The sequence below is a fragment of the Dermatophagoides pteronyssinus genome, unplaced genomic scaffold (assembly GCF_027571235.1).
Source record: "Dermatophagoides pteronyssinus isolate colony J.1.1.1.1 unplaced genomic scaffold, Derpt_VIB-CSIC_2022.12 sq0002, whole genome shotgun sequence".
Classification (NCBI taxonomy): Eukaryota; Metazoa; Arthropoda; class Arachnida; order Sarcoptiformes; family Pyroglyphidae; genus Dermatophagoides; species Dermatophagoides pteronyssinus.
This window is the reverse complement of record NW_027461526.1, coordinates 4414935-4438375: the sequence shown is the minus strand read 5'-3', so window position 1 is coordinate 4438375 and position 23441 is coordinate 4414935. Positions and strand designations below refer to the sequence as shown.

The window sequence follows — 23441 nt, the reverse complement described above, 5'->3', positions numbered from 1 at the left end:
ACAGAATGTTATTTTCTGTAATCACAAAACGCAGACAAAACACTAAAAAAGTAGAGGAAAGTATCCAGAAAATAGGAAAATGTTATGACGAAAATCAAAAAAAAGACATTTTTTTTGACATGAACTGAATTTAAACTCTCTCTCTCTTTCTCTGAAGCAAAAGTAGTAGTGGTAAAATCCTGAAAGATTCGATAAAAAGAGCAAAAAAAAAAAGACTTTCGATTTGAAATGAGGAAAATGAATGAAAAAATTTTCGTCGTATCCACATTGGGTAGTGGAATGGAAACTCTGATTATGGATACCATTCATTCATTTCACCATACTGCTACTATTTCATTGTGTATCATTTTGAATCGGCGAATGTTTTTTTTTTTTTTGATTGAATGAGAGAATCGGATTATGCGCAAATCGAATTGTAATTTCAAAAATCGATGATGAAAAAAGAAAAAGAAGGAAGCTGGCTTGAATGAACGCTTTCTATCCCTGTCTGTCTGTCTGTTTGTGTGTAGGATGGAGACAGGTGAGAGAGCGAGAGATAGAGAGAGCCCGATAGTTCGCGAATAACATGGATAAAGGAAGAAAAACGGTGGCTATTCGTTTTTTGTTTGTTTGTTTGTTTGTTCAAATTTTGTTCCAGAAAATCATTTTCAATTTCCTTTCAAGTTTTTTTCTTGTTGACTGTTTTTTTGCAATATTTTTTTTTGTCATTGATCAAACTTTTAGTAAGAAATCATTATCATCCTCGGGTGACAAGAGTTAGTTCACAAATCATTCAAGGAAAAAGCAAACGATGAATGGAGAAATTTTTGATGTCACCTTTTGGCTTTGATAAAAATTTGTTGTTCAAGGTAATTCTAGACCAAATTTTCATTTGAAAACAACAAGAAAACTTTACGAAAATGTCTTTCTAATCATCGATAATTAAAATCGAAGCTATCCTGTGTTTTGATGCTGTTATTCAACACACACTGTGATTGTGACACGTATCAAAATTCGAAGGATACATGCGCGAATTAATTCAACAACAACAACAAAAGAGAAAGAGAAATATGACAGAAACGAAAATATCCCAAAAAAGGGGGAAGAAATGTCAAAATGTGAAGATGATATTTAAAAAATAATTTCCCTTTCATCACTTTATTCTATACAAAAACTTTGAGAGAAAGACGGGATTTTTTTTTCATCATCACCATCATTTGTGGTAGTGGACAGTAATCGTCCGATTATGGTAGTGGAATGAAAAAATCCTTGGCTGTGTCTACGTATATCATCATCATTGTTGTTGTTGTTTAATAATTGATGTGGGGAAATCATTCGATTTTTTTCTTTTTTTCTTTTTTCATCACACTCTGTATATGTTTTATTCGTGTTTGTTATGCGTAATGTACGTTTGCCCTCTCAAATACAGACAGACAGATGGATATACAGGGTGGATGAACATATATACCAGGGCTAATGGCGGAGGGAAAAAGGATAAAATTCATTCAATTCAGCATTATATGTGTGTTTCGGCTGTTGATTATGATGATGATGATGATGATGATGGAGCTTGTATAGCAAGTTACAATGTTACCACAGCGCACACAGCATCAATATAATGATAATGATGATGGCAGAATCATGAAATTTTTTTTATTTCGCCCAACTAATATCCCGGGTAATTTTTTTTCTTTTCTTTTTTCCATTTAATACATTTGCCCTATGCGTACGCATCTTATTCTTTGTGTTTGTTTGTTTGTTTCGTAATACTTTCACCGCACAACAAAACAAACTGAGACGACTCGAAATTAATTTTTTTCTCGAAAAAATACATAGATATACAGGTTTGGCCTGTCTCCCTTTTATCTGTTTCTTTCTCTCTCATTTCATTCAATTTTTTGGTATGTCAAATCATGTCGCAATTATATTTTTCATTGATGACTGAATTGAACAACAACAACAACTATCTTTTTTTCCAAAAAAATAGCAGCTGAAATACACTTTTGTAATGCGCATATCCGAGTTGAATCCATTTCATTCATTCCATTCATTCAATCGTCATGTTTTTAGATCGTCAATCTTAAAATGGTTATATTTTTTTTTTTTATGTATGATAGCGACACCAAACGGACAACGATGATTTAAGTGACAAACACTGCCATCTAATGGATGAATTATTTTTCGTAAATTATTTTTTTCATTTAATTTGATAATAAGGATAATACTCTTAACGCCGTCTGGCGTTTAAAATTGAAGTTTTTTTATTTAAAAAATTGTATTTATCAAACAAAAATGTACATTTTTTTATAAAAAAGTGTAGGCAGATATTTTTTAGCTTTTTAAAAAAAATAAATTACAAATTACAAGATATGTAAATATAATGTCGATACAATATCACAATCAATGATTTATGTTTTTTTCATTTTAAAGAAATGATATAAATAAATATAAATTATTTACAATTACAATTTTGTTTTGGTTTTTTGTTTAAATTTCAGATGATGAGTATCACATTATTATTGTTGTCCAATCCAAAATATCATCGAAATCGGGATAAAAATCCATTATTATTTTTTGTCGTTGCTGCTGCATTATAAATCGATGCTGATGAGGATGAAGATGACGAAGACGACGATGACGATAATAATGTTGGATCGATCGATGAAGAAGTTGTTGGCTGTTGTGTAGACGGAAGATTGGATGATCTTTTACCATTATTATTATTCGATAGAACTGATCCATAATCACCCGTACTATAAAGATTATTGTTATTTGGCTGTTGTTGTTGTTGTTGATAACGATAATCAGACATTACATATGGATTATGGTGATGATTATGATGATGGTGGCCATACATCATATTCGAATTGATTGCAGGTGAAACTTCTTGAATTTTCGTTGTTGTTGTTGAATGATTATTCTGCTGCATTATTGGTCCATGTGGATGATGATGCGGATGATCCATTGATAAATCATTTGATTTTAATCGAGCAATTTCAGCAAACACTGATGATAATGGTTGATATTTTGGTTGATATTGTTGTATATAATCCCAATTATATGATCCAGTTAATTCATTTTCATCATGATGAACTACTGATGATGATGATTTTGAATTATGATTATTTTTATTTGTTGTTGTTGTTGCTATTGTACTACCACTATGTGTTGATCCAGATGTTCTTGGATATGATTGTTGTAATCTTTTATTCATTCCATTACGTTGATATGATTCAAGTTTACTTATTTGGCTAATTACTTCATCATTATTATTATTATTATTATTATCATCATCATCGATTGCAACTGATGATGTATTTTCTGGTTCTTCTTCATAATGATTGGTTACACCTAAACGTGCTAAATATTCAGTTATTGTTGTTGGTTCATCTGAAGGATCATCATCATCATCATCATTATCATAATAATTTGTTGATTCATTTATCATACGAATTTCTTCATCAACATCATCAAGATCGGCATCATCTTCGGCTGAACCACGACCCGATGATGCTGAATGTCCTTCAATGATTGGAACATTTGCACCAACATTACATACATTATTTGATCTTGTTGCTGCTGTACGTAATGTAACATCATTATAACAAGGTGGTGCAACTGGTGCAATAACCGATCCAGTGACATTTCCATAATGAGTAACCGAATATGCAGGTGAATGTATATTCGGATCACCCGATACACCAACATTTTCAACAAATCCTGGACCAATTTTTCTAAATAATGAACCAACATGATGATTAGCATTTGTAAGTGTTCGTAAATGTCCAGTAAGATAATGTTGTTGTTCTTGTTGTTGTTGATGCATACGAATAACAATAACACTGACCATTAAGACGAATGTAATCAATAACAGTAATACAATTAGGAATATAATCCATCCAGGTAATGGTGCTTCTCTTTGTGTTGCAATAGGTTCACCAGCTATTGCTAATCCAGCATCAATATTATTGATCATTTCAGCCAAATCAATTTCTCTATTATCATCACCAATCAATGTAAGACGAACATTGACCACTGTTAATGAATTTAATGAATTCATACGACCAGATGATGCTGATATAATCATTGAAAATTGTTTAGGAATATTGGCTGCAAACACTGACATTGAAATCATTCCAGTTGTTGAATTAATATGAATCAATTCGGATAATGTTTGTGGTGATATATTTTTGATTGAATAAACAACAATACCATCAGGACCAGAATCCGAATCAATTGCCAATACTTGTCCAATTTTTACACGAGAACGTGTTATTGATGTTATCACTTTAAAATCATATGATTCATTAACAAATTGTGGACTATGTTCATCGATAGATCCAATTTGTATTTCAATAATTGTTTCAATTGTATTACATTGTAAATCATTACCAGCAGCACTACTTGGATATAGATTATTTCCACTTGAATCTGTTGCTTTAACAATAAATTTATAAACTGATGATGATCGTAATTCATAATCTAATTTTCCATCAGTAATAATATAACCCGAATCTGAATCATATCTAAATGGACTATCATTCCATTCGCTTAATTTCATTACAGTATAATTTAATTGATCATTATCATGATCAATAGCTTTGATTGGTAAAACTTTTGTTCCAATTGCAACATTTTCTTCAATTAATGATTTAAAATAATTTGTTACAAATTCCGGACAATATTCATTCGAATTGATTAGATTAATGTTAATGATTGTAAAATATAATGTACCAGATCGATGTGATTCGGCCAAAATACCTAAACGATGAAAAGGATTGGTTTCGAAATCAAGTTTTTTATCCACAACCAATATTCCAGTTCGTGTATCGACACGAAATAAATTCTGATCATTACCGCTAAAAATACGAAAATGAAAACTATCACCATTTTCCGTTTGTGTACGTGAAACAGGTGTATGCGCTTTTAGATTCTGAATTTCCGTACCAATTTTTTCATTTTCATTAATTTCTAATTCAAAAATCTGTGATTTAAATGGACTGGAAAATATTGTAGAATCTTTTATGTTCGATGGACGAACTTTAATATGAACATAAATGATTGTTGAATTTGATGCTGAACGTTTATCATCGATGGACATTGGTTTTATTTTCAATAAATATTGATCAGTTAATGGACGATTAATGAGAACAAGTTCTCGGCCACGTAAAATAATAAAATTCTTATTGCTATTACCATTGAATATTATATAATTTGCATATGATCGACGTGGTAAACGTAAAAGCGATATACCAATCTGTGAACTTTCAATTTCAATATTAAAACTATTTGTTGATGATTCGGATTTTTTGCTATAATAATTTGATGATGATGATGATGATAATTCATTATGTTTGAAATTTAATACTAATGATGCTTGTGCTTGTACATCAGAATCTTGATAACGTGCAAACACTGTTAACATTATAAATTTATTTCTTCGATAACGAATAGTACGATTATTATAGATAATTCCACGTGTTTGATCAATATAAAAACCTTCGGAACCGGCTTCTGAATTTAATTGGAATAGAATTTTTCGTTTAACAATAGGATCTTCAATCATTGGCACACGAAATAGTTCAACATTGATGTCGGTCATTAATACAGAATGTTTATCATCAAGATCTAATTGTTGATAGAAATTAGCACCATCACGAAATACTGGTGTCATTTTTGAATAATTTCGTTTAATATTTACGGTAATATCGGTTTCAATTGTATGCATTTGATCGGATGCTTGTAGTAATAATTTAATACGACGAACTAATGGTCCAGATATTCCACCTAATAATGGTTTTAATGGACATTTTAGATAAATTTTTCCAGTATAAAGACCAATTTCAAAACAATCTTCATCTTCATTCAAATCATTATTATTATTATTAGTTTTTAATTTTAAATAACTTAATGTTGGATGTATATCAACATCATTAGCCGTCCATGTAGCAATTACTGAACCAATTTCAGCATCTTCACTTACGGAAATTTCTTTATACGGTGGAAATACTGGAACATTATCATTTTGATCGATAATAATAACTTCAACAATACATTGTGTTAAATGTTGATAACTTGCTTCATCAGCCAGAAAATCGCCGAAAAAATCTTGTTTCATTTCGGTTGCAATAATTTTCAATTGATATCGATCATGAATTTCTCTATCCAAAACAATATTCGTACGAATAACACCATCATTATCGATACTAAATGCCATATCATTATTACCATCAACAATATAATAACTATAACGTCGTGTACCAAATGTTTTATTAAAAATCAATGATTCATCATCAATATCGATAGCATTAACTTGTGCAACAAAACTCCCGGTTTGTTCATTTTCATTAATAGTAGCTATATAATGTTTTTGTGTAAATTGTGGTAAATTATCATCAACATTAGCAACGTGTATGGTTAAATTATAAAGATACGAATGTTCATGCAGGTTTGTATCCGAAGGCCGATATGCAAATATTAAAACCTGAATTTGATTTGGTTGTGATTCATAATCCAAAGATTTTCGCAGTTTAAGATGTTTATCTTGAATTTCAAAATAAGATCGATCAATATCTGAATAGAAAATCTGATAATTATATGATTGTGGATGATTATGTATGAATGAACCAAGATTAACAATCACTGAACCGGGTGATTGATTTTCCGAAACTTCTAATGAATCTAAATGTATTGATTGAATAAATTTTCGATCATCAATACCGCCGATAAATATTTGCAATAAAGTTGATGTACTAATTAATTTTTGATCAAGTTGTTTGGTCACTTCAACAATGGCTTCATAATAATTATAATTCAATAAACGTTTTACAAGAATAGCACCAGTTTGTTGTTGAATTGTAAAATAATCATTAAATGAACGATAACTTTCACCACCATTCAATATTCGATATGATAATTGATTTGAATTTTTTTCCTGTTTAAAATAATTTTGATATGAACCAAATTCAATTGAACCAATTTTCTGATTAATACGTAAACTATGCCGTGATTCATCCACAATTATTGTGTATGGATATTTGATTAATTTGAATGAATCAATTAGTGAATTATGATTACCATTAGTAATCAATGTTAAATGTACTTTAGCTTTTGATTCATATGAACGATAGGAAATTTTTCCACCTTCAATAGCATTAACTTCAAATGTAAAAACATTTGAATCTAATTGATTAAATATTGGAATAATCATTGATGAATGTAATCGTATTTCACCTGTTTCGGAATTCATGCTTAAATATCTTGTCAGATTATTTGAATCATTTTCAATACGATAAAGAAGTTTATCACCATCAGAATCAATAGCTCTTACGGTTAAAACATTAACCCAACCAAATGAAATATCATTTACAATTGCATAATAATCACTTTTTTCAAAAATAGGACCATTATCATTAACATCTAATAATTCGATTGTAACATTACAAATTGAAGTATGAAGAGAATCAGAAACTTCTACAATTAGATGGTATAATGATTGCATTTCACGATCCAATTGTGCATTGATAATTAATTCACCACGTTGTTCATGTAAAACAAATTTATTACCAACATTTCCCGACGAAATACGATAATGAAGACCAGAATTACCTGATCGATTATTTTGATGATCAGTAAGATCTGGATCAATAGCAACAAGTGTATAGATAATAGTTCCTGGTTTAGCATTTTCCGGTATTTTTATATTGAAATTTGAATGAACAAAATATGGTGAATTATCATTGATATCAACAACCTAGATTAGCAAATAGAAAAGAAGATTCAAATCAATACAAATTCTTTGTAAAACAGAAAAAAATATAAGACTTACTTTAACATTGACCAATGTTGATGTATGATGTTTAAAATTTTCATCAAAAGCATAAACAGGTACATAAAAATGATCAATTTGTTCACGATCTAAACTTTTCATTAATTTCAATTCTCCATTATTTGAATTCAATTCAAAATATTCGGCATAACGATAACTTTTCGGTAACAGATAGGTTATGTTTGATGTTTGTTGATCCGAATCTTTTGCTTCCAATTGAACAATCAATTGTCCAGGCGAAGCATTTTCAACGATTTCTTTTTCATATAATCTTCGTACAAAAATCGGTGGTTCATCATTTGTGTTGAGTATTCTGTTTTTTATTTTCGGGAAAAAAAGTTTAATCAAATTTTTCATTGTAAATAAAAAGAAAAATTCATTTATTTACCTTATTTTCAAAATATGCGAAACAGTTGCAATTGGCAATAGTTTTGAATTATAAACCAAAGCAGTAATATTAATACGATGTTCATGTTTATTTTCATAATCAAATTTACGTTTTAAATTCAATAAACCATTATCCATATTCAATGTAAATTGTTCATCATTTGACATTAAATGGCCATGATTAGAGATAAAATAACGAATTTTAAAATCATCATGTGTTACATTGATACGTGTTTGAATGATTGCAGCACCAACATGACAACAATCTTCATCTAATTCTAAGAATTTTTCATTAACAAACGCAATGTTTCCCAGTTGTGACTGATCCGAATTAATGATTTTCATACGGATCGGTACACTTTGTAGAATTTTTCCATGTTTTTTAGCCATTAAAGATAAAACAAATTCTTCATGTAAATATTGTCTGATTAATGTTTGATCATGTAAACGTTTCAATTGCAGTATACGATTTGAATCGATTGAAAACATTCGATTTAATACATCATTTTTAATCATTGGACTAGATAATTCATATTCAATATCATCGGTCATCGATAATAGACAATTTGAATAATTTAAATAAACTAAATCTTGATTTTTAAACAATTCATTTGGACTATATGGTATTTTTACTTCGAATAGATCACGATTTTCGATAGGTAATGGTAGACAATGTTCATTATCATTTGATTCAATCTGAACATTAATACGAACATAATGATCACATTGAATCATTTGATAATGATGACTTTTGATTTCAGAAATTTCCAATGTTGCAGCTAAACATTGTGACCAATCAATACAAAGTAAAAGATTATATTCATTTTGTCCGGTTCGATTAAGTCGATCAAATGTCATTAAATGTAATTTTGATTCATTTAAATCATCATTTTCAACAAAAAATGGCAAACCATTTTTGATTTGATAATGAAAATTTGTAAAAAATCGATTATTACATTGATGTTGTTGAAGTAATTTCATTGGTAAATCTATTGAACCAATTTTATATCCATAATCAATTTCATTTGATTTTGCATTAAAATTATATTGTTCAACATAATCCAAATCCAAATTCAATGTACGTTTATCAACAATTTCAATATTAATCAATTTAACTTTGGATTTTTTACCTTGACCATCGGTTGCAAGTAATGAAATTTTTCTTGTTGATCGTTTTAAACTTTCTTTTATATCAATTTTAGTGATTAAAGAACCAGTTATATGATCAATAGTGAATAGATCACTTTCATCCATCATACTATAATGAACAGTTCCATTATTACCAAAATCTGGATCATAAGCATGAAATGTAGCAATAATACTTTTACGTGATGTACCAACAGGTACGGTCAATATATTGTTACCATTATCATCATCATCATCAAAAACAGGATGATTATCATTGATATCCAAAACATTAACAATAACGATAGCTTTTTCTTCACTATTCAATGATTGTATTGTACCTTGATCACGAACATCAACATTAAATTCATAACGATCTTTTGATTCACGATCTAAATTTGAACGTAAATAAATTTGTCCAGTCAATGGATTAATACCGAAAATTTGTGATTCTTTTTGTTGTTGTGAAATATTGAAAACTAATGATGCATTTCTACCTAAATCCATATCGAATGCAAATACCTGTCCGATTAATGTACCAATATTTGCATTTTCCAAAATATCAAATACATATTTTGTTTGTTTCCAATTTGGTCGATTATCATTTGAATCTTGAACAGAAATATGTACAATAGCTGTTGAATTTAATGGTTTTGGTTGACCATGATCAGTGACTGTTATTAAAAATTCATAATGATCTAATTGTTCACGATCCAATAAATCACGTATATAAAGTTGTCCATTATTTGGTGAAATATCAATAGGTAATAATTGTTGATTATTATTATCATCATCATTCATTAATGATTGTAATGAATAAGTTAAACGAGCATTATTACCAGTATCAGCATCTGTTGCTTTAATCTGATAGATAATTGTATTGATTGGTAGATTTTCTTGTACTTGTATTCGATATAATGGTAATGATGACGACGATGATGATTGACGATGTACATTATTAAATTTCTTCGAATAATTATTTGCCATATCTAATGATTGAGCGGTACCGATAAAAATCGGAACATTATCGTTTACCTATGTGTTTGTTTGTTTGTTTGATTGATTGATTGATTGATGTAGGAAAAAAAAGAGAAAAAGAAGAGGACAATCAATTAGATTATGGATTATTATCAAATCAAATCAAAAAAAGAGAGAGAGAGAGAGCAGAAATATAGTGAATAAAAAACGATAAACTCTTTTTTTTTCTCCAAAAGTCTTTAAGTAATTTAATTTCTTCAGAAAAAAAATCCAATGTTTATATCATTTCTTTGTCGCTAATCATTCCATCGATGATGATGATCGTAAAAAGACTAACTATAGTGACCATAGATGAAATGGAAAATGACAGCATCGTATAAACAACATAGGGTTGTTGTCGTTTTTAAGTATGATGATTATGAAAAAACCATGATCGTTTTTTTTTCGTTCAAATAGCCGATGCGCTGATAATGACCAACAACAACAACAACGAAGTAAAGAAATAAAGAAAATACCAGATAAGGAATTTAAATTGCTTTCAATTGGATTTTTTTTCTGGGTAATGTTTTCTTTCAGTCACTGTTGCTGCATTCGATAAAATAACATGAATCTTTGATGCATAAACACACTTGTTTGGTTGGTTGGTTTAAATTTTGTTTTTTTGCAACAGCAACAGCCATAACATCATCCAAACAACAAGGATCTATCTACCTAGGCATATTATCAATAAACTAAGTAAAATAACACAAATCACCATTGGCCAAAGCTATTACTGTCAATCTTTTTTTTTATTATTTCCACATTTGATGTTGTATGTTGGTGTCCATCATTGTGACAAGATGTTTGTGTTTTTTGTATGTTTACAATCTGGTTTCGATTCGGTTATTTTCCTATTTCCTACAAACAACAACAACAACGAAAAATTCCAATATAATTGAATGGCATTTCAATGTTTTTTTTTGTTTGTTTTTGTTTTTGGAAAATCCAAATTTACATAATGAATCCAAATAATAACATGGATAAGATCTGATCTGATTTTATTATTATTGGCTCAATTCAACAACAACAAAAAAGAGTTAAATTTGATAGGGAAGAATCAAAATAAAACTTTTGTCGGCAAATTCAATACAAATTATATTCTAATTAATTTTTGTTTGTCGATTGATGATGATGAAGAATCATCCCCTTCCCTGAATGATGATGATAACTTAATTGATTTTGAGTTTTTTCCGAAAGACAACTATAGACTCACTTGCACTCATCATCACCAATGATCATAAAGAATCCATTGCACTTTCAAGAGAATTTTTGTTTGTTTAATGTTTTGTTTATCATTTGATCAGTAATGAGTAAATGAAAATAAGCAAAATGAAATTCATAGCCTGATGACGATGATGATTATCGTAATGTTTCAACGACAAAAAAAAACTTTAAATTTTTTTACTAAATTAAATAAAACGACAAACGACAAACGATAATAATAATAACCATAACAATAAAGATAAAGATCAATGGATGGATAATAATAATTTCAACAAGAAAATGTTTCTTCTTTCTTTTCAGTATTTTGAATAAGAAGAAAAATTTCTCCCATTGCTCTCGACATGGATGATGACGATTTGTAATCGAAAATCAGAAAAAAAATTCGCATAGAAAAAAAGATGGAGAGGCAGATGATTATTATGATGACCAAACGGGTCGTCGATCCATTTTGATGGACACCCAACACACACACTGATAATCTTATGATGATTATGATGGGAAAAGACTATTATTCTCTATCATTTTACTATTTTTTTCCTGATTCTTAGTGAGGGGTAAAATGACAAAAGTTTTTCGAGAAATCCTTCAAAAAATTCAACAATGCAAAAAAGTTTTTTGAAAGAAAAAAAGATCATAAAATTCGAATGGATGAAGAAAAAAATGATGGAGGCTATTTGAACCCAAAAAAAAGAAAGAACAAAGATAGCCGAATCGTATAAATGTTGATGATGAGAAATGCAATGCTTTTAGCGAAAAAAAAATTTGATCTTGAAGATATGAAAAAATTGTGTCTAACTAAATCTATCTGGAAATTTTTTTTTAATTTGCTGATTATAGAAGGTTTGATTATGGAAATGAAAAACATTAAATGTTACTTACATCTTGTATGAAAATATGTACCAACATTTCTGAACTTAATTGTCCACCATCAATAGCAACAATACGTATTTGATATTCATTTCTTGTTTCATAATCCAGTTGACGACGTAAACGTACATGTCCACTATGTTCATCAATAATGAATGGAAAACGATCACGATCATCACTATCATGATTAGTTGCTGGATATAATTGATAATGAATTTGTCCAAATTCATTTGAATCATAATCAATTGCATATGCAATAAATACTGTTCCATTATTAATAGGTATATTTTCCGGTACACTAATCTTTAATGTTGGACTTGGAAACATTGGTACATTATCATTTTCATCCAATATGGTTATATTGATCTGTGTATGTGCATAACGATATGGACCAGGATATCTCCCTGTATAAGCTTGAACATTTACCAATAAAAATGAATGTTTTTCACGATCAATCGATGATGATTTAACACTAATTGTTCCATGTCTTGGATCAATAGTAAAATAACCATCTGGATCACCTGAATATATTGAATATGAAATTGGTTCTTCCAGTTGATCATCATCATTCATTGATGATTGAATTTTTGCACGAACAGTTCCGACAATAGCACCTTGTGCAACATTTTCAATAACTTGAAATGAAAATTGTCGTTGTAGAAATATTGGTACCGGTATCATATGACCAATCGAATCGGATTGTTGTGGAACAACCGAAATCAATACTGTTGCCGGTTCTTTTGATTCACGACCACCACCATCACGTGCCGTAACAATTAATTTATATTGTTGATGTGATAATGATCCAGGTAATACAGATAATGGTTTTAATAGGAAAATTTCACCACTTTTTCTATCAATATCGAAATAATTTTTTTCATTACCAATTTTTATTTCATATTCAATTTGGCCATAGGATGATCGTGATGAATCAAGATCAGTAGCAGCAACAATTACTAATGGATTTATTTGTCTTGATGATGATGGAGATGATGGCAAAATATTTTCACCAACACTAACTTTATATTCACGTGGGTAGAATATAGGTACGTTATCATTTGCCTGCAGAAAACAAAAACATAGATCAATCAATCATTTCGTTATAATCCTTCCTTTTCGATAATTTGTAAAATGTAATGCAATCTTAATTTCATTATTATAATTGAATTATAACAGATTTGTAATTACAAACAAAATTACTTTTAAAAATTTAATAATAAAAAACTACTTACATCGATTACATTGATTTTAATCATAGCGGTTGTTGATAATCCCCCTGTTATTATTATTTAAAAACGAGAAAACAAAAATAAACGAATGTTAATGAAATGAATGAATGTTATGTATCAATTTTTGTTTGTGATGATTGAAAACATCAAAAAAAATCATCATTTTTTAATGGAATAAGCGATCAAACCAAACCAAACCAAATATCAATGGTTTATCAAGCAGAAACACAGAGACTATATATAATCACCTGCTGTGGTGTTGAAATTTTCAACAATTTTCATCATAATCATTTTGTTGGTTTTTTAATATCGGGAATAAATTACAGCGTTTTTTTAAACAAACAAACAAACCCTGGGTATATCATAAATTTTCCCTACCAAAAAAAAGTTGTCATAATTCAATTTTTTTTGGCATGAAACATCCATGAAAGTGAAGATGCAATGAAATGAAACCAGGCAAAAATTAATGATATTTAGATAAGCGAGAGAATGAAAGAAGAAATATAATTCAATATGATGATGATGATGATTAATATATAAACAACGACAACAAAAAAAGATAACAAGATTAAAAATCAACAGGTATTAATCAGGTAAATTTCTCCTCTGTGTGTCAGCTGTATAGGCTTTGAAAATTCAAATGTTCCAGAGGAGAGAGAGTGAAAAATTATGGATCATTTCTACATTGAAAATTTTTGAAGAAAAAATCTCATTTTTTCTTGGTTTTTTTTTGTAGGGTGGTTGTCATCTTTTTTTTCTCGCATAGTCCACAGATTGTCGTAAACTTTATATGTGGTTATCTGATCATTTTACCATCATCATCCAAAACGGACACCAGCCAACAGCATAAAAAAACCAATAATAAATGAAAATGAAAAATGAATGATCATTGAAGGAGATAACATTTTTTTTCTGTTTTGCCAATAAACTTTCACCATGTTGAATGAACTGAAAAAAAAATTTTCAATGTCGTCGATCAACGACGACGACGACCAAGAAGACGACGACCATCGTAGACGTACTTGAAAAGATAAAATTTCAACCGAAAAAAAACCTAAACACACACACATTGTGTATCTACCATACTACCACATTTACCATTCACCAAAGTTTTGCTTCAGGGCATCATCATTACATAACATTATCATTATAGACTTTCAGCCAGGAGAACAAAATGTCACCATCGACAACATTCGACATAAAATGTCAATCACAAATCGAATGATGATGATGATGATTTCTATCTAGGATTTTACAATTTCGAATATTTTTTTTCAACCTCACCTTCCCCCCTCCTCCATTTGTAAAAAACAAACAAACAAATGAAAAAAACATCCTAAAATATGCTTTGTATCGATTTGAATCTAAATTGTTATTGTTATTATCGTTTTGTCATTACCCAACAGGAACAGAAAAAAAATTATGACATTTTTGTTTTTGGTTGACCTGAATGCAACTAAAAAAAAAACAAAAATGTTGGTCATCATTATTATGATTGACAATAATGATAAGACAAAATTTTTTTTTCTATTCGGTCAAATATTTTATGTACCAGTCCAATACATCCCATCCGATTCTAAATGACAGAATCGTCATAATCATAATCATAATCATCATCAAAAACAGCCCACGAAATCAAAATAATGATGATCATCATCAAGCCTACAGATATTTTGCCACAACAACAAAATGTCAATGTAGATGGGTGGGGTGGCTGGATGAATGATAATGATAATGATAATCTTTGATTCAAATCCTACAGACCAGAAACAAAAAATTGAAAAAAATTTTTCATTGTCATCAACAACAACAACAAAATCATTATCATTAGGATGATGAAGACGACAAATCTTTGATGATGACAATGATGACAGAAAAAAACAATTTGTCAGAAAAAAATGTTTGATAATTATATGTTGTTGTTGTTTTTGGTTTGGTTTGGTTTGATCATCAGGTTAGGTTAGGTTGTTGAAGTCTTGTATTAATATATTATTATCTTTTATTGACATGAAATTGTTAACGGGATGTTTTTTTTTGGTGACAATTATTACACATTGGTGACTATTATCAACGGTTAGGATTTAAAAATGTCGAAATAGAAATAAAAAATAAAATGACAAAACTTACCTCGATCAGTTGCCATAACAGGCAGATCAAATACCGTAATTGATTCATAATCCAGTTGTTTTTTCAAACATAATTCACCAGTATTCGAATCCAAATGAAAATGATCAAATAAATTTAAACGTTCATGTTGTTGTTGATGATTATTATCTAATTTTTCTTCATCATCATGTATCATTTGTAATAAACGTGGTTTACGTAATGATCGGCCACTATTACCATTACCATTATTATTATTATCATCAACAGTCATCATTGTCATTGGCGATGATAATTCTAATGAATAATTTACACGTGCATTCAGACCGCAATCAGCATCAGCAGCTTGTAAACGTAATAAACAATAACCAACAGATGTATCTTCGCTGATTGATACATTATAAAAACTTTGATCAAATATTGGTTCATTATCGTTGATCTAAAAAAAAGAAAGAGGGAAAAACGAAAGAGAAGAATTAATTTGTTATCAAAATCAAAAGTCAAAAATCAAGATTTTTTTCCCCACTGACAAGCGCCAAACAAAAAGAATTTTTTCTTCCTTTCAAACGAAAATTGATGATATATGGTAAGTTGATTAATTAATTAGTTTGGGTAATTAATTAATGGTAGTAAGAAAGAAAAAAAAAGGTAGTGTTTAGGGGGAGATTATGACGGTGAAAAATAGGAAAGAAAAAATTTTCTACGAAATCTTCAAAATTTGGTTAGCAAAAACCAAAGAAGAAAAACCAAATATCGTCCATCATTATCATCATCGTCGTCAGCGTTAAGGTTAGAAAGATTCTTTCAATGAAAAAAACGAAGATGTTTTTTGAAAATTATATACAGGTTTTTTTTGCTTTCAAACATTCTTTTCGTTCGTTAAGTTCGTGAGTTTTCTTCATTCATTCGTTTGTTGTTGTTGTTGTTGTTGGTGTGGCAATTGACCGATCGGCCAAACAACAACAATAACAAACATGGCCATTTCTTCAATCAACCATAATGGTATCATAATGAGGAAGAAATTCAATTCCAAAGAAAACAGGTAGAAAAATTATGTTTCGAAAATTCTTTTCAACAACTAAAATTTTGCTTTTGCTTTTGTTTTTGATCTCGTATATTGTATTTGGGTGTTGTCATTCGGTTGTTTACGAAATTTTGGTGAATGAAATTTTTTAGATCAAAAAAGAAAATCTACAATCAGAAGCTCGGATTTTATATTAGATTAAAATTGGGGATTTTTTTCCTGATTTAAACTTTTTTCAAAAGTCAAGTCTTTTTTTTGTGAATTCAAAGTAAGTAAGATTGTCATAATATTATCATGGTGAAAATGAATGGAAAAAGAAATACATCAAAATCATCAGATATGCTATCTGTTTATCTATTGGAATGATTTTTCTCTTAACGTCATCTGGTCTGGTTATGTTTTTTTTTTTTGAAAAATGTGTATTGGTCATCCACATTGCCTGAATGATTTTGCCTTTGCTTTCGTATACCTTCACATATGTGTGTAGGGAATGATCGCGTAATGTCTAATTTTCGATTTACAATCATCCATCATAATTTTCTTCGTTTCGTTTCTTTTTATTTTCTCTTCTTCACCGAACACATACCAAACCATACACGTTTTTTTTCACGGCCTATATATATATGAAGGTTTCTCCCTCATTTTCTCATCATCATCATAATTCGAATTCGATCATTCAAAGTTTGTAAGGGAAAAAAACCTGTACAATATAAAATGGAATTTGATGTTTAGAAAAAAAATAAACATCGAATGTGGAATGATGAACAACTAACCAGCCAACCAGCCAAATAATAATCTTGATCTTGGCTACCATCATCATCCTATCCTATCTCATCTCATCTCATCTTCACATACCTTTGACCTTTTTGGTGATTTAATTTGTTGTATGAAAGTTAACATCCACATATCTCTTAAAGATTATCATTATTATTATTATTACGATTAATTATGGATGATAATGATAAAATACTATCGGCTTTTTATAAAAAAATTTTTATAAATCTCATAATAATATGCCTAAACAGACAGACAGAGAAGAAAGGAGAAATATATAGGTTGACTAATCAATAATAATAATTTTTCAGTTGAATTACACTTCATTTTTTTTTGTGTTCCTGGTCAATTTCGACCAGGAATTAAAGGGTTAATTGCGAAAAGAATTTTTCCTAATAATTTCTGTGCCTGTATATCACGAGTTTTCCGAAAGATGAAAAATATCAATTTAAAGATTTTCACGATAATGAAATCAAATTGGAAAAAAATAATAATTTCTGTTTTGCTACAATGTATCAAACGAGAAAAGCTCTTCCTTGAATGAATTAATGATAATGAAATTAATTTAATCAAATGAATCAAGAAAAAAAAATTATCATTGTCAAATTGTCACCAGTGTCAGACCACCATATAGTTATCATCATCATCCTCATTACCCATCATCTAACTAAGGGTTAGAATACTTAATTGTCAAACAAAGACAATCATCATCATCATCTGCATCATTATTATTCATTCATGTATAACACACACACACAGGTAACACAATAACATTAACGCCTCAAACAAATGTTGGTGATTAGCAATGAACAGGTCGACAATGATTGCTGCTTGCTCCAGTAAAAAAACAATCAAAATTTGATTTGATTTTTTTTTTGAATTAAATTCAACATGCAACATTTCAATCAACAACAGAAACTTTTATTTTGTGTGAAAAACGAAGAAAAAGCTACCTATATAAGGAAGGTAGCAAGCAAATTCCTGTCTTTGACCTTTTTTTTTGTCAAAAGTCACACACACATTATTATCCAACAAAGTTATTCAAATGATTTTTTCATTATTCAAAATTTCAATCCTTTTTTTCCATTCTTACAATAATGATGGTGATGGTTATTATTGAAAATAATGAAAAAAAAATTTTTCAAATTGAATCAAAAATCATATTTGTGTGAACAACCATGGAAATAGAAATAAGAATTGATGGAAATCGTACAAACAATCAATCTACCATCGTCATCCTTCGATCTACCATCATCATTATAATCATCATTATTGTTCAATTCAATCAAGAAAAAAAAATTGATAATTTGCTAGGCTACAAATAGAGAGTACATGGGGAAATAATCAATGGATTTGAATCTTTTCCGTATCTGATTTCTGTTTGGTTTTTTCTTTTCTTGTTGCACAATATGATGATAATGACAAACATTGTTTATGTTATTGAAAACGGATGGCCAACCGAACCAGTTTTAAAATTTTGTTTTTTTTTGATTTTTTAAGAAGAAAAAAAACGGGTTCACAAAAATACCAACAGAAAAAAGAAGAAGAAAATCTTTTGGGTAGAAAAATTTTATGACCAAAAAAAAGTTTTTATTGTTTGTCTTTTTTTTCTATTGTATTTTTGACATTAAGTCTTTTGAAAAGAATTAAGCAAAGCGATTCTATTCTCATCAAAAATTGAAAATTTTTAAAAATTTAAAAACCAGAAACTTACATCATTGATTGAAATGATCAATTTGGTTGTTGTTTGAAATCCCAATTCAATTGAATTTGGATCTTTATTTGTTGTTGTTGTTAATGAATCACTAACAATAATTGTTAATATTGGTTCTGGATCAATTTCACAATCAATTAATGAACGTGTTGTAATTAAACCTGAACGATAATCAATTTGAAACCATTTTGTTTTCATTGTTATTTGATGTGTTTGATTTTGTTGATTAAATTTTTGAAAATAAATCATTTCATCATCATCATCATTGTTGTCGTTGTTGTTGTTGGTGTTATTTTTTGATATTAAAAATCCATATGTAAGAATTGAATCAGAATCAAGATCATTTGCTTTCATTTGAAAAACATTTGATCCAATATCGGCTGTTTCCATTAATGTTTGATGATAAATTTGTTGATCAAAATAAGGTGGATTATCATTAACATCCAACACTTCTAATTCAAATGTTGTACTTGTATTTTGTGGTGGATAACCTTTATCACTAACAATCACTGTTAATTGATATTTAGAACGTTGTTCACGATCTAATTTTCCTGTAACAACAATTAGATAAACAATTTGATCGGCTGTTTTCAAACCAAATTCACCATTCGGTGCACCAAATAATGAAACACTTAAACCATTATATGATGAATAACGTTTTGATGATGAGGATTTTTTCATGAATGATGATGAATGTGATGTTGCATGTAAATCAGCATCATTCACAGAAATACGTGCAACAAGATCACCAATTCGGGCATTTTCCGATATTTCTGGTTTTGAATTTGATGTTAAATAAAGCATATTTACTGTTGGTTGATTATCATTTATATCGGTAACACGTATCGATACGAATGCTGATGTTTCCAGAGGTTGTACACCTTGATCACGTGCAATTATAACTAATTCATGTAAATCTTGTGATTCATAATCTAATGGTTTTACAATATAAATCCAACCAGTATGACGATTAATAGCAAAATATGATGAACTATCCATTGAATTACTACTACTACCACTAGCGGATGAAGATGGATTATTGTTGTTTGTTTGTTTTGTATGTAGCATATAAACAACACGACCATTATCACCATCATCATTATCAATAGCGGATACTTTTAAAATTGATGAACCTAATGTAATATTTTCCGATACAGAACCATAATAATGATTTTGGCTAAATATTGGTTCACAATCATTATGATCAAGCTATAATAAAGAAAAGATTTCATATTTTTCATTTTAAAATGGTCGATACAAATCGATTGAATTCAAAAAAAATTTAAACATTTTTTTTTAACTTACAATAGCGATTTTAACCAATAATTGATCTTTTAATGGTGGTTGACCACCATCTAATGCTTCGATAACCAAATTATAATTGGCCATTGTTTCACGATCTAGTATACCGTTTACTTGAAGATCAAGATAAAGAATATCATCTTTTTCACGATGACTAATCAAACGAAATGCATTCGCAACATTTCCGGATACAATTCGATAGCTTTGTGTGCCAAAAATTGCTACAGAAAAAAAAGGGAGTTACGCAAAGAATTTCCAATCAAAATTATTCAAATGACCGAAGATAACTTAATTATTATTTGATTACTTACCACGATCCAAATCAATAGCCGGTGGTAATGTACGTTTAACATCTCTTGGTTTACTATTTTCCGGAAATTCCAGTTCAATTTCATGTGTAGGAAATCTTGGTGCATTATCATTAACATCTTCAATGTTCTGTTGAACAAAAAAAAGGACAGAAAAGCAAATCAAATAAATTCCATGATTATCATCAATAAATAATTTTTTCAAAATAGCAAAAAGAAACGACCACGAAAAAAAAACAAGTAGCCACCACCACCACCACACACAAATATTGACAAGCCTCACATATCATTATGATTATTATCATCATCATCATCGAATCGAATCAAATCGAATCCGAAAACCTTATTTATAAAAAAACAACAACAACATAAGACTTGTTATCGGACAACAACCATCACCACCACAAAATACAATAAAAAAAAGATGATCAAAAAAACAGTATGTGGTCATTGGTTTTTTTTCTACAATTCATTATTACACACTGACACAATCACCAATCGCCAATTTTGGTGTGGGGAACAAACAAAAAAAATATCAATCAACAAACGATTCTTATATAATCGAACGGTCAGTTGTTTTTCAACAAACATCTTTAAAAATCAATAATCGTTTAGGGAAAAAAGGAAAAATCTAGATTGTGTATTCTGGATTAATCTGGTTGATTTCAGCACGAGTTTTTATTGAAAAAAATAACAAATGTCCAAATCAATTAAGGTAGACAAGTTTAAAATCCTAACCTGGAAATTCTGGAATGAGGAAGCTAATGATGATGATGACTATTATTTAACAGGGTATAAAAGGGGCAAAAAAACATGCATAAATTGATTTGAATCAATGTCAAATGATGATGAATTTTTCTCTCCAAACAACAAACATGGACAAATTGAATTAGTAGAAAATTAATAATAATATTTTGGATAATTTGAACTGGTTCGACTTATGAATCTGGCAAGAGAGAAAGATAGAGAAAAGAAAATTCAAAAACAACCACGCACATCAATCAATCAATCAATCATCAACAATAAAAATCAAACAAATGAATTAGGGTCTGAATGAATGAATCTATTTATCGACATCTTTTTAAACAGTAAAAAAAAAGAATTTGATCTGGTCATTGTCATTGTGTGTGAGAGAGAAAAGGTAATCATAATTTTCATCATTACTTTAAATCATACTTAGTGGAAAACTTACTACCTGTCTTAACGAATAGTAGAAAAGAAACGAAAAAAAAAGAAAGATTTAACCTTAAAATGTCAAAATAAATCAGAACAAAAAGCAACAGCAAGATGAAATTCCTTTGGAAACAAAAAATTTAGTTTAGTTTTGAAAAAGAGAAACGAATCTTTTTCTATCTTTCAACTGTCATTGTTCGATCGATCGATGATAAGATCAGATTTTTGTTTCATTGACATTTTTTTCTGGAAAAATAGTAGTAAAAAAACAACAAAACTTACAATTCGAACATGAACATTAATACCGGTCAATGAAATGGCAATAAATGAATAATATAACCGTTGTTCACGATCCAATTCGATTGCTGTACGTATTTCACCTGTTGATTGATCAATATTTAGATCAGTATCAACCGAACCAGATGATTGTTGTTGTTGTTGTGAATTTGTTGATAAATTATCATTCGTTGTTGATGATGATGAATGTAAATCACCATCAGGTATTGGTACAATTAAAAATGGTGGTTCAATCGAATAAATCGATTCGTTTGGTGATTTAATTACACCGATAAATGAACCAACAGGTACATTTTCAGTAACTGAAAATATTAATTCTAATTGACCAGATTCTGATTGAGATGATACGGATGATGAATGTTGATCAAAATTCAACGTACAAACAACTGATGATAACAATAATGAATTTGATAAAAACAATAAAAACAAAAATAAAAAAATTAACATTGAATTCAATGATGATGATGAAAGCGATGGTGATGATCGATGACTTGATGAGCTATTGAATTTTGGTGATTCTTCTTGTATCACCTGTTGCTTTCGATGTCTATGATGATGATGATAATGAGAATCTATTAATGGCCTACGACAACGACCACGAGTTCTATTTAATGTTTTCATCATTGTTTCATCAATGATTAATTTCATTTTCGATGATGATAATAATGGTGGCGAATCCATCATTTTAACATGATGAATGTAGAATAATCAATGGGAAAAATTTCTGGTTGAACACAAAACAAATCCGAATAGGATTTTCATAAACAAAAAAGAATCATTCGACAAACATTGAAAAATTTTTCAATTCAAATAAACACACACACATGTCTACCACCATACAGTCAGTCAATCCAACACAAAATCAACGATATAAACTTGTTGAATGACTAAATTGAAATGAATGGACGGAGAAGATATCCAACATACGAAAGAAACACGGATAGGAATAGGAATAGAAAAAAATGTTTTCATGTGTATGCTGGTCTATAAGAAGACAAAACATGGTCACATTCTTTTTTTTCAATACAAAACATGCAAGACTTGAATTTCAAGTTGGTCTGTTTTCTCTATGTATGTAATTTGTGTGTAT

General features: G+C 29.2%; 1 protein-coding gene and 1 long non-coding RNA gene across 2 annotated transcripts; one reads left to right on the top strand and one right to left on the bottom strand.

The window, feature by feature from the left end:
* The first annotated feature begins 514 nt into the window (after positions 1–514).
* LOC142646287 (uncharacterized) lies at positions 515–2324 on the top strand. Its single transcript, XR_012847245.1, has 3 exons — positions 515–1657; positions 1816–1880; positions 1967–2324. It is a non-coding gene; the product is annotated as an uncharacterized LOC142646287 (long non-coding RNA).
* LOC113797394 (protein dachsous-like) lies at positions 2296–23266 on the bottom strand. The gene is made up of 10 exons (XM_075824761.1): positions 22337–23266; positions 20885–21011; positions 20577–20794; positions 19272–20480; positions 15784–16198; positions 13660–13703; positions 12440–13489; positions 8196–10354; positions 7808–8120; positions 2296–7732 (listed from the first exon to the last, which is right to left on the bottom strand). The coding sequence occupies exons 1-10, from the start codon at positions 23033–23035 to the stop codon at positions 2519–2521; spliced, it is 11448 nt and encodes a 3815-aa protein (XP_075680876.1). The 5' UTR covers positions 23036–23266; the 3' UTR covers positions 2296–2518.
* Between the last annotated feature and the right edge of the window lie 175 nt (positions 23267–23441).